Genomic DNA, 14,059 nt, shown 5'->3' with positions numbered 1-14,059 from the left:
GTGAAATTTTTTTGCGTAAATATTGCATTTTCTTTTTCTTTTTTTCCCCTCTCTATACTTTTTGTTGTAATTTTTGCAATTTTGTTATTGTGTTGTGTGTATGTGTGTATGTGAACATAAAGTTTTGTTAATCGATGGGAAAAAACACTTTAATGTTTTTCCTAAGTGACTTATTAGTTGGTTTGATACATTGCAAAATAACTTTGAGGTCATGGGATCAAATACAGCTTACCCATAATAAAAAAAAAATACAAAGAGGTACTTGGATCAAGAGGACGTACTCTCTTTTTAGCTAGTTTCTATTTCTAGTCTCCCTTTTGTATTGTGGCAAAACCTTTCTTCATTTTTAAAGGATTTCGATTGAGATTTTTTATGGTAGACTATTGGTGAGAAAATTTACAACCATGAAGGCTTGTCATGACAACAGATAGTGAATTTTTGGTTAAATATTTTATTTTAGTTTTTTATTTCTCTAGTATTATGATATACTATTCTCATAGATTTAATCTACCTTTTTATGCCTCCTAAATTCTTAGTGTTACTTTTACAATGCTGACGAGTTAATTATTCATCTATAGAAGTATTGCCTCAACAAAAAGTAAATGACAAGGTAAATAAATAAATGACTAATAATTAAGCATGATTGTTATTTATTTATTTTTATTTTTTTGTAAAACATTCATTGTTTCAGATTGTCATTTAAGCTGCAAAACAAATTAATACTTGCACCGTTGCACTCAGGGTAAGACTTGGCATTACTTTGTTTTACTCCATTAAGAAGATGAGAGGGATACCGATTAGAAAAAAAAGATGAGAGCGTTGTGGCCCATCATTCATTTTGAAATTCATATATTTCCTGAGAAAAAAATAAGAACATGTACAAACTTTCCTCCTTGTCATCTTAACTCTTATGTTTAAATTTGATGTGTGCAACACATCGTAAAAAATTATTTTATGATAATTTTTCTAATTGTTCCAACAATTAACTCTTTTATCATGTATATATCACTGGGATCCAAAGCTCTGAAACAACGATTAGTTTGCATCCCAAAGGTTCTGATAAATGTTCCAATAGGCTTGAGACTAAGACCTCAATAAAGCTACAATTGACGTAGAATCCAGTTAATTATACGCAACATGGCTCATTCACAATGAAAGAAACATATGGTTCAAACAGTTCAAACTTAATTTATACATGCTTTTAGAATTATACAATATACAATTAGGTATTCTCAATTGTATAAATAAATTGTGATTACTCTTGAGATTGTGATTGTTATACAAGTTAATGGGGTGGTTGCAAAATACTATAGAAGCATTGACATGACATGAGTACTCTTCATATAAATTTAAATCTAAGGACATCTTTTTCTATATCAAAATTTTATTGTCTAGCTTTTGTTAATTGTAATTTTTGGTCTTGCATATAAAGAACATTTTCATTTGGATTCTCACCATGTAAAACTTGTAGATTGTCAAGTCGTACATTTTTCTTTAGAAATTTTTACTGAAATATACCCTCATAAAAACATATTTTTAGTGGAGAAACACATGTTGATTTATCTGTATGTTATGCACTATTCTTTGGCACTACATTGTACTTCACAATATGAAAAAAGTTCATATTCGACGGTCCAAAACTATCGAATTTCATAAAAGTTAACGGATTATGGCGTCAAAATTTTCATTGTTGAATTTTTTTCTTCCAACAGGTTGAAACCGTTGAGTTAATGGAGGATGAGAGAAATTTGACAATTCTAAGCCGTTGAATCCAAGGAACATCAAAAGTTACGATGACCCTAGACCATCAAAATTTGGTTTCTAAAATTCATGGGTCTTGGCCTATCGAATTTTAATATAGAATTTTTTAGTTTTCATGTAGTGCTTGCTCTTCTAATTGTTGTGGCATTCTAAATCCTCTTATACATAATTCAATCAGGTTTGTTAAGTCAATGTTGATTGGCTTTATGGCTTGATTGACTACCAATCACTATTAAACTAAGATATGGTTATTTAATGGAGTCTAATAAAGAAAGGGGCCCTTGAGGTGAATGTCACCTTCTTAGCAAAAGTTCTTGGAGGTGCACTTGGTTCTACTATCATTGCTTCTATTTATGTTTACTTTTGTTCTATTGCATGTTGGTAAACTTTAAGTCCTTTGTTTGGATTCATTCAAAAAACCAAAATTCACATTTCAAGTATTCATCTGTGATGGTGACTCTGACTTTACTAGATTTTAAAGAGGGTTTTGTTGTATTTTTTCCATTACTACAAGTTTTTCGATCTTGAGTGTGTGATATAGATCTCTTCAATATTTGGTAAGTCAGTCCTAATTTAACATGCAAGTTGATAATGTGTTGTTATGATTTCCCTTTTGATTTTACGTAACTTCTACACTTTCTTCTAGCAAAGATATTTTCCTGGAACAATCATATGAATAATTATAATAGTTGTTGTGATCATTGGCTTTTGTCCATTTATATGGGGGTAAGCATGATATCATTGTTACCCTTCATAAAGAATATGTTTTTGAATTATTTTCATATGATATCATTGCAAGTTATAATAATTTTTTCTTAATAACCATTTTATTTTCTCTAGAGCTCAATGAACCAAACAGCCTGTATAATTAGTAAGTTTCATTTTCATTCTCTTTTCTTTTTCACATTTTCTTCATATAATATTCGCACTTCTTTCTACGATGGTGGGGTTTATAGAAGATGGAGAAGAAGAATGCTGGAGTGACTTCAATATTAGCATTGATTCACACTTTGCTGACGTAAAGGTGTGTACGGAATCATAGATGTTTTTCATCAATATATGAGTGGAAACATATATGGTTGTGTGCTCACCTCCACGTCAGCAAAGTGTGAATCGATGTCAATCTTGAGGTCACTCAAGCACGACATTGTGAATAGTCACGCTAAATCTCTCAAACCACGTTCTGGGAGATTGTTTGAGACCATCTAAAATTATAGAAACTTATCTTTAGGATCTAAAATCTTCATTTGGTTGCATTCTTTCAGAAACCTTCATTGGGTTGTAAAAATCAAATTATAGAAACTTGTCTTTGGGATCTAAAATCTTCATTTGGTTGCATTCTTTCAAAAAGTCGATATTATAATCTAAAATTGGAGTCTAGTTTTGTTAATCCTTTTCTACATGTATATTTTTTTTCAAAATATTACTTGCCTAAGAACATCTCCAATGGCAATATTATATTTGTCTCTTTCAATTCTATTTTTTGAAATAATAAAGTAAAAAAAAAAATGTCATATTTGACACATGTTTGTCCAATACTTCATTTAAAAAAAAATACTATTGATACGTTTTAGATAACAATTTGATAAAAAACAAATCGAAAATAATATTTTTTTTATGCTCTAAATGATAATTTGGTATATAAAAAAAAAAAATCCAAAATACATTTTGTCCAACAGAAAAGACACTTTAGCAAATTTTGAAATATTCTAAAAGTGATGCCAATTATAACATTACTTTTAACATATTCCAATTTTTAGAGACCATATGACACTTGCATTGCAAAGCTTTTATGTGAGACAATTCTAAAATTAGAGACATTGTTAGAGATGCTCCAAGTACCAGAACGTCATTTTGATGCTAAAGCATAAGTAAATATATTTTTTGAATTACAAGATATAGATAGTCATGCATTGTTGTCTTAAGAATCACCTTCCCAATAATAAAAAATTGTATCGTATAAAATTTCCTAGTGATGAGAAATGCTCTATTACCATTGCAATAATGCACCATACTTTTACTATTATAATGAGAAAAGGCAGATTAGACGTGGTATGACACCAAATTCATGCCCCTACCTTTATATTTTAAATTTAATAAACGCACAATATTTTGATTTAAAAAAATCAAGAAAATTGCAATTTACAATAGTATAATTTGCTTAATTTTCAAAATTACAAAAGTATTCTTTGAATTATATAATCTTTAAAAATTCTTTAATCAATATTTTAAATTATAAGTAAGTCCTTGTTACATTTGATTTTTGCAAATGCCATCTTCTAGTTGTATAATAAAATAATAGAATTTCTTAAACTTCCAGTGAGGTTTTTTGTTTATTTTTCCTTCTTACAATCATCAAAGTTGAGAAAGTAATGTATAAGCGTGAGGTTTAACATGAGATGGTGTAGTGTAGTTCAGGTCGGAAAAAAATAAAATAAAAAAGTAACTTCAACCATTTGCAAAGTAACACCACACAGGACAATTGAGACTTTGGTTGAAAGAAAAGTGAGCCACATCCGTTTTTTTCTCTTCAAAAAAATAATTGATAGGCCCCATGATAGGGCTGTGTTTCTTTATGTACCTTAATTTTTTTATATTTTCTTTTCTCAAGATAGAAAAATGTCAAATTATTAAGATTCACGATTCAAATAGTTAAGATCAACATTCTTAGTTTAACGCACTACAAAACAATTCCAATTCGTGAGTTTAAGTCCAGTTTACCCACACACACGCGCGCTCACGCACACATACACACAAACAAACAAACAAACATTACAATTATCACAACCATATGAACAAAACAAATTATGCATAGAAAATTCAATAATTTTTTAAATCACATATTGACCAATCAGATAATGTTGGATGTATTAAAATTTATTTAACGTGATTTGAAAAATAATTTATATTAAAAAAATACTAATGATGACACATGCACAAAACCATAGATAGATGGAGAAAAAAATCTATGATTTGGGCACATGGTATATCATTTATCACGACTCTAATGGAAATGCCCTGGTAAATCCAAATTATTTAAAATCCCATGCAAAAAAAAATTCTCATAATTTACCTAAAATATAAAAATAAAATAACAATTAATGTTTTAAATGAACATATTAGTTAGACGGAGTACTAGGATTTTTCATGATAAACATTTATACATTTGGAGATGATAAAGTGAGAAAGAAAAGATTAATGGTTCTCAATCTTTATAGATAATAATATTAAAATTAAACTGTATAAAAACCAAAATTCAAACATTTTCATCTTCTTCTTCTTTAGCCTGTTTACTCTCTCACTCTTTCTATATTCGTCCCCACTTATTAGTCTTAGAGAAACAGTTAAAGTTATTCTTCTCTAGTTATTAGTTAATTAGTTAATTTCAGTAGCACTAGTTGGTGGATTGATCTCTAGATCAGTCGAACAAAGAGAGAGTCAAAAAACTTGAACCAAAGGAGCACTCGTTGATGCTGCTTTCACTTGCTGTGATTCATCTTCATCTTCCTCCTCAGCATCCCATAGAAAATGCGCATATGATCCCAACACATAGCTGCACAATTTTATAATCAAAATCAAATCTTCATCACAACTCATTCAACCAAGTATATGATCCACAAATCAAATATGTTATTCTCAATTACCACTTACCAGTCGTCAGGAGACGATTGAACGGCTTGATCAAAGTAAGTTTTAGCTCTCTCTCCATCTCTATAAGTGTCCCAAATCAAATTTCCGTACAGAGACAACACTTCTCCGTCTCCTGGACTCGCTAATATCGCTCTCTCGTAATACTCCTCAGCTCTCACCACATCTCTCTTCACCTTTATTGATCAACAATTTGATCCACAAAATAAAATCAACCAGATCAGATCAAAATCAAAGATCTACAAACAAAGAACAAAAACAACAACTTCAGATTCAAACAAATAGAGACAAAGAATCACAGTACCTCATGCAAGAATTTTCCGTAATTCCTTAAAAGCAGAGGATTTTGTGGATCCATCTTCAACATCTCTTGATAATAAGCATCGATCTTGCTCTGATCTGCGTCATCACTACCTAAACTACCACCACTATCACCTCCGTCGCCGCCGCCACCGATTTTCCTTCCTTTTCCGATTCCTCCACCGGAAAACTCAATATCCTCCGGCAAAACCTCATTTTCCGGCGAAATTCCAGAACTTCGATCATAACTACACCGATCTAAATTTTTCTTCTTAAGAACTACAGATCTTCCACTATTTTCTTCCAATAGATCTTCTTCATCCACCTCTGGTATTCTTGATGGAAACGATCGTGAACCGGTGTTGGAAAACCGGTTCGAGACCTTGTAAACCGATTGGATCATGTCTATTTCTGAAAACGCTCTTCTGATGTACTTTGGAAGATTTTTCTTGTTTTTGATCTCCAAATGCAGAGAAGATCTCGGAGAAGATGATTGATTCTTATCGAAAAATAAGATTCCGATGACGGAAACGTGATAAGAGTAGGAAATGTTTTGCCAATCATGAATAGGAGAGTAGAGAACCGGTTCCGATACGGTTCGAATAAGAACAGATGTCATGATAGACCGGACCGGAAGAGAACAAAGCCTAAGAAGCGAACACTTCTCAGTTCTGACTGAAAGCGAAAAAGCCGTGTGGGAAGTCTTAATTTTATAATTAGGTAAACGCCGTTAGTGATAGAGACGGCGTTAAGTGAAGATATTTGAGGAAATGACACGCGTTATGTTTCACGTGGAGGGTCTAACTCTACTGCAGCTACTTTGGCGTTCAGGTATAGTGTCCTATTATCCATTTATGAACTTCCACGTGTCTAATAGACCGTGACTTAATTAGACGTACATTTAAGCCACGTGGACGTACGTAAATCGACGTGTTGATTTTGTCTTGTTAAAAGTTCGTTACATTACCTAATATGCCTCTTGACGTAAGTCTTCTTGAGAGATTTACATAACTAATGACCTTAATACCCCCCAAACCGGTCAACTTTAACCTTATTGTAGAGCTTTTTAACCTAAAAGATATGGATCAGGTAAAAAGGTTTTTACACTAGAACTTTTCCTCAAAATTTTCTAAATCATGAAAAGGGAAACGTAGTGCACATGAAAGAAAAGAATATGAACCCTACGAAACATCCCAATTCATTTATGGGAAATGTTCAGCACCCTAAGTTTTACCACACACTTTAACAAACGTTTTTTGTCCTACATGGGTTAGAAGTTTTGGAATGAGCTGATTTTTGGTGAGGATGATCTCTATGATTAGAAGATCATCCTCCCCAAAAATCAGCCCATTCCGAAATGTTTAACCACATGTTTACACGTTGAAAAATCGTGGACCGTCCATTTTTTGTAAATCAATTTTGATGGGGTTAGAAGTTTTGGAATGAGCTGATTTTTGGTGAGGATGATCTCCTCACCATAGAGATCATCCTCACCAAAAATCAGCTCATTCCGAAACTTCTAACCCATGTAAGACAAAACGCGTTTGTTAAAGTGTGTGGTAAAACTAAGGGTGGCGAACGGGACCCTTCATTTATAAAGGTTGTTAACCAACCAATTATTGACAACTTTTAAAGATAACTCCCTTCACATCACCTTATAATCCAATCTAATCAATCCATAGATGTATTTTTTGGTTTGAATCCTTAAGATAAGTTGGAGTATGACTCAAAAATAATTAGGTCCGATCTAAATGTGTGTAATTTTTTTATCAATCCAATATAATTTGGGTTGGGTTTGTAACTTAAATAAGTAGGCAATTTATGTGGTGTTTATAAGTAGGGTTTTGTTTTTTTTTTTTTTTTGTTAAAACAAGTATAAATCATTTCTAGATAAGAGAATAGAGAAATAAAGAAATCTAAGAGAAAAGAGGTTAAGAGGTTTAGGAAGATTGAGATCTAAAAGAAGGTGATGCTATGTAATAAATGGAATTCTTATATGGATTTATCCCATTTTCTTCATAGTGAAATCGATCTCTAACACCCATACCTCCATGGACATAATCTTCTGGTGAACCACGTAAAATCTCGTATTGTGGGTATTGTGTTTTTACTATTTTCTTTATAGGGTTGTTTATCTTCTTTGCATTTACTACTATTAGTTAGATTATCCTTCATTGTCATTATTAAACAAAATTTTGGAATATGTAGCATACAAGGTGTTTGGTGAAATACCCAATAGATATTTGATCAAATTACTAAGTGAGCTTCACAAAAGTGTTCACATATACAACATAAAGAACTTAAAAGAGAATATATTCTCCTCTCTTTGCTCATGTAGATTATCTAAAAAGGAAAGAGCTTGGAAAACAAATTGGTCTTTATTTGACTTCAAAACTCATGAAAAAGAAATTGATCAACAAATTTGTCAAAATGTAAAAATTATTCTTGTTAATGTTGCATTTTCTTTTTCTTTCTTTTTTCTCTGTACTTTTTGTTGATATTTTTGCTATTGTTATGTTTATTCCTTTATAATTTCTCCCCTACAAAGAACAAAGTGATATATATAGATCAACAAGAGGATCGAAGATTATCAGGTTTGAGCTCAAAACTCATGAAAAAGAAATTGATCAACACACTTGTCAAAGTGTGAAATTTTTTCGCGTAAATATTGCATTTTCTTTTTCTTTTTTTCCCCTCTCTATACTTTTTGTTGTAATTTTTGCAATTTTGTTATTGTGTTGTGTGTATGTGTGTGTGTGTGAACATAAAGTTTTGTTAATCGATGGGAAAAAACACTTTAATGTTTTTCCTAAGTGACTTATTAGTTGGTTTGATACATTGCAAAATAACTTTGAGGTCATGGGATCAAATACAGCTTACCCATAATAAAAAAAAGCACAAAGAGGTACTTGAATCAAGAGGACGTACTCTCTTTTTAGCTAGTTTCTATTTCTAGTCTCCCTTTTGTATTGTGGCAAAACCTTTCTTCATTTTTAAAGGATTTCGATTGAGATTTTTTATGGTAGACTATTGGTGAGAAAATTTACAACCATGAAGGCTTGACATGACAACAGATAGTGAATTTTTGGTTAAATATTTTATTTTAGTTTTTTATTTCTCTAGTATTATGATATACTATTCTCATAGATTTAATGTACCTTTTTATGCCTCCTAAATTCTTAGTGTTACTTTTACAATGCTGACGATTTAATTATTCATCTGTAGAAGTATTGCCTCAACAAAAAGTAAATGACAAGGTAAATAAATAAATGACTAATAATTAAGTATAATTGTTATTTATTTATTTTTATTTTTTTGTAAAACATTCATTGTTTCAGATTGTCATTTAAGCTGCAAAACAAATTAATACTTGCACCGTTGTACTCAGGGTAAGACTTGGCATTACTTTGTTTTACTCCATTAAGAAGATGAGAAGGATACCGATTAGAAAAAAAAGATGAGACCGTTGTGGCCCATCATTCATTTTGAAATTCATATATTTTCTGAGAAAAAAATAAGAACATGTACAAACTTTCCTCCTTGTCATCTTAACTCTTATGTTTAAATTTGATGTGTGCAACACATCGTAAAAAACTATTTTATGATAATTTTTCTAATTGTTCCAACAATTAACTCTTTTATCATGTATATATCACTGGGATCCAAAGCTCTGAAACAACGATTAGTTTGCATCCCAAAGGTTCTGATAAATGTTCCAATAGGCTTGAGACTAAGACCTCAATAAAGCTACAATTGGCGTAGAATCCAGTTAATTATACGCAACATGGCTTATTCACAATGAAAGAAACATATGGTTCAAACAGTTCAAACTTAATTTATACATTTTTTTTAGAATTATACAATATACAATTAGGTATTCTCAATTGTATAAACAAAATGTGATTACTCTTCAGATTGTGATTGTTATACAAGTTAATGGGGTGGTTGCAAAATACCATAGAAGCATTGGCATGACATGAGTACTCTTCATATAAATTTAAATCTAAGGACATCTTTTTATATATCATAATTTTATTGTCTAGCTTTTGTTAATTGTAATTTTTGGTCTTGCATATAAAGAACATTTTCATTTGGATTCTCACCATGTAAAACTTGTAAAATTGTCAAGTTGTACATTCACTTTAGAAATTTTTACTGAAATATATCCTCATAAAAACATATTTTTAGTGGAGAAACACATGTTGATTTATCTGTATGTTATGCACTATTCTTTGGCACTACATTGCACTTCACAATATGAAAAAAGTTCATATTCGACAGTCCAAAACTATCGAATTTCATAAAAGTTAACGGATTATGGCGTCAAAATTTTCATTGTTGAATTTTTTTCTTCCAACAGATTGAAACCGTTGAGTTAATGGAGGATGAGAGAAATTTGACAATTCTAAGCCGTTGAATCCAAGGAACATCAAAAGTTACGATGACCCTAGACCATCAAAAACAACTAAGAGATCCAAGACTAAAAACAAGAATACAAGAATTTAAGCAAGATCTTGAAAAACAAATATGTTCCAACATACCTAACGCCTTTTGGCATAGGAAACAACATGAAGTCCATTTACCATATGAACCAGACTTCATAGAAAAGGAAATCAAAACAAAAGCAAGACCTATTCAAATGAAAAAGGAAGATCTAGAATATTGCAAAAAAGAAATACAAGACTTATTAAACAAAAAACTCATCAGACCAAGCAATTCTCCATGGAGTTGTCCTGCCTTTTATGTCAGAAAACATTCAGAAATAGAAAGGGGAGTACCCAGATTAGTAATCAATTATAAGCTTCTAAATAAAGCCCTTAGATGGATAAGGTACCCAATACCTAACAAAAAAGATTTATTAAATAGACTATATGAAGCCAATATCTTCTCAAAATTTGACATGAAATCTGGTTTCTGGCAAATCAAGATAACAGACAAAGATAGATATAAAACAGCATTCACAGTACCATTTGGACATTATGAATGGAATGTAATGCCATTTGGACTAAAAAATGCTCCAAGTGAATTTCAAAAAATCATGAACGACATTTTCAATCAATTTTCAAAATTCATAATAGTATATATAGATGATGTCCTAATATACTCAAAATCAATAGACCAACATTGGAAACATCTAGATACCTTTGTCAATACCATTAAATATAATGGATTAGTAATCTCAGCCCCAAAAATAGTTCTATTCCAAACACAGATAAAATTCCTAGGACATAATATCAAAGACGGAACAATAATTCCAATAGACAGATCGCTACAATTTGCAGATAAATTTCCTAATGAAATCAAGGACAAAAAACAGCTACAGAGATTTTTAGAAAGTCTAAATTATATAAGAGATTTTTATCACAATCTACATGTCATAGCGAAACCTTTGTTTCAAAGGTTAAGGAAAAAACCTCCAGAGTGGACCAAAGAACATACAGAAGCAGTAAAACAATTAAAACTAAGATTAAAGGAAATACCCTGTTTAAATATTCCAAATCCCCAATCATTAAAAATAGTAGAAACTGATGCAAGCGACATAGGATACGGAGGAATATTAAAACAAAGAATAGAAGAAAGAAAAGAACAACTGGTAAGATATACCTCAGGAATTTGGAACCCTACACAACAAAAGTATTCCACTGTCAAAAAAGAAATTTTGTCCATTGTTTTATGTATTTCAAAATTTCAAGATGATTTGCTCAATCAAGAATTTATTTTAAGAATAGATTGTAAATCTGCAAAATTTGTTTTAGAAAAAGATGTCAAAAATATTGCCTCAAAACATATTTTCGCTAGGTGGCAAGCTATATTATCTATTTTTGATTTCAAAATAGAATATATAAAAGGAGAAGCTAATTCTATACCAGATTTTCTTACCAGAGAATTTTTACAAGACAGACAAGATGAGTGAAAACCCATTAAAACCTAAATCCAAAAGTTCTTATGCAATGGCAACTGCCTCTCCAGCAAAGATAACCCCAGTCAATCCTCTCCAATTCGGGTCTCCAAGTAACTTATCCAACAGGTTTCAAGTCTTAGGTACCACCAGTCCAATAAAACCTTTTTCAGGATCCATAGCAACCTCTTCAACCCAAGAACAAGAATCCAGTTCTCCCTTTTCTTTAAGACCTCAATACATCTACAAGCCCAATTTAAGCCCAATAATGACACTAGAACCAGAACTAGAAAAGTCGTGCCCAAAGACGATTGCCCAGTCAATCTTTGTCAAACCAAACCATTTCATTTCTTCTGTCCATACCAAGACCCAAAAGTTCTATGAGTTTATCCTAGTAGACTCAGATTCTGCCCTTATCACCCATACTCCAGATAAGAACGATTCAAATAGGATCTCCCATTCTAAGTGCCAGATTCTAAAGATCCTTACACTCAACACCTGGGGACAAAACCCCAACACAATGAAAAAATTTTCTCAACCCTTCAATCCACAATATTACAATTACTGGGATTACCAAAAAGCCTGGTTCAACACCTTTACCTTCCAAAATGATCAATATAACCATTCCTGGTTTTTCCTATTCAACAATCAGATCAAAGTTCAATTTCCAAATTGGTTCGCAGAATGGTGGAACCAATATGGACCCATTCCAGCCATCCTCCCAGCACCAGTACAAGAAGGATTTCAATATTTCATCCAAAACTTCATGGCCCCAGACCATTTAAGCCCAACTCCCAATTTACTAACCTTCTTTGCCCAATTTTCCCTAGCATGGATTTGCTGCTGGGAATACTGCATAGGCTTAATTGGAAGTGAGTTCTACTTCAAATTTTGAAACAATTTTATAATAATAATAACTTTAAATATTCTTGTCTGATTTCACATAATTTTTGATAATTGTCCTCATATTCTTGATCTCTTGGTCTATTTTCTCTTGTATAAGATGTATGTATACTATATAATTCTTGATAATATAATTTTAGGATTTCTAATCTTTCTTGTATACCAAAATTATAACGAGGCATGATAACAAAACAAATTATGCTTAAACAAACTTGTTTACAGACTTGTTTACAAAACTATAAAGAGTAAAACAGTAATATAAAACAGTAAGAGCAAGACAGGAAAAAGACAGGAAATATTTGATAAAAAGTTACCTAAAATATTTTCTTCTCTGGATTATGGTTGACAAAGGGTTTGTTGGTGAAAGACGATTGGTTCAAAAAGGGGTTGCTTGGTTAAGAAGGCTGGAAGGATTTCTGAACTCAGAGGGACTTAGGCAATTTTCCGGATGCTTGCCCAAGAAGTTCCTGCTTTCTTTTATAGAGCATGGACTTCAAATGATTTATTTGGAGTCCGAATAGTGTTGGTCTTGAATTTTGACACTTGGCTCTTGTTTTGGATTGATCAGAATTGCTTTTTGAAAGTAGACGTAAAGATTGAGAGATGGATAGGAAATGGGACCTCCACTTGGACACTTGGCTCTTGCTTTTTTGAAAAATGGGGGCATACTTTTGACTAGTATAGGATAAGATAAGGATGGATGACTTGTCTTTTCTTTAGAGAAGATATAATATTTTAATGTTCTTTTTTATCAAAGATTCCTTCTGATCTCTAACAGCACATGGGCGGCTGCCTTTGGGCGGTTTCCCGCTAGAGATAATTATTAAGACTTGACTTTTGACTTGACTTGACTTTCTTGAAGGTTCCTGAGACTTGATTATTGATGATGATCTTCTGGCTGGATTGTCTTGGGTTTTCTTGACTTCTTGACTGGTCCTTGAAAATTCTTCTTGACTAATTTCTTGATTCCTTGTCTGACTTTTATAATTCTGGAAAATGACATGGAGGGAGAACACCCTCACAATCATCTTCATTGAGAGGTGTGAAATCTTCATATGGATCTTCATCTTCATCTACTTGGGACAATGCTTCCATTAAGTGCTTTCGCATTTCAGCTTTTGATGATGCTCCTGCCAACTTGGATTGTAACTGTGACTTGGATAATGGGAAATCTAAAGAGCTTGGTGCAGTTATTCTTGATTGCTGGGGGTGATTATGTAACCAGGCTGTTACTCCTGCTCTGGTGGCTTTGTCGAATTGTAGATTTACCCACCACTTGACTTTGAATTTTCTTGAAAATGCTGGTATTGGATGATATTGAGACATTGAGCCTATGCAGTATTCCCAGCAGCAAATCCATGCTAGGGAAAATTGGGCAAAGAAGGTTAGTAAATTGGGAGTTTGGCTTAAATGGTCTGGGGCCATGAAGTTTTGGATGAAATATTGAAATCCTTCTTGTACTGGTGCTGGGAGGATGGCTGGAATGGGTCCATATTGGTTCCACCATTCTGCGAACCAATTTGGAAATTGAACTTTGATCTGATTGTT

General features: G+C 32.1%; 1 protein-coding gene across 1 annotated transcript; it reads right to left on the bottom strand.

Moving 5' to 3' along the window:
* Window positions 1–4,942: 4,942 nt before the first annotated feature.
* Window positions 4,943–6,402, bottom strand: LOC147391560 (uncharacterized). The gene is made up of 3 exons (XM_086460255.1): window positions 5,714–6,402; window positions 5,413–5,585; window positions 4,943–5,314 (listed from the first exon to the last, which is right to left on the bottom strand). Exons 1-3 carry the CDS (start codon window positions 6,326–6,328, stop codon window positions 5,200–5,202), a joined length of 903 nt encoding a protein of 300 aa, XP_086316381.1. The 5' UTR covers window positions 6,329–6,402; the 3' UTR covers window positions 4,943–5,199.
* Between the last annotated feature and the right edge of the window lie 7,657 nt (window positions 6,403–14,059).

The sequence above is a fragment of the Akebia trifoliata genome, chromosome 11 (genome assembly GCF_017979445.1).
Source record: "Akebia trifoliata isolate Shusen 1 chromosome 11, ASM1797944v1, whole genome shotgun sequence".
Taxonomy (NCBI): domain Eukaryota; kingdom Viridiplantae; phylum Streptophyta; class Magnoliopsida; order Ranunculales; family Lardizabalaceae; genus Akebia; species Akebia trifoliata.
This window is presented reverse-complemented; position numbering and strand designations above follow the sequence as displayed.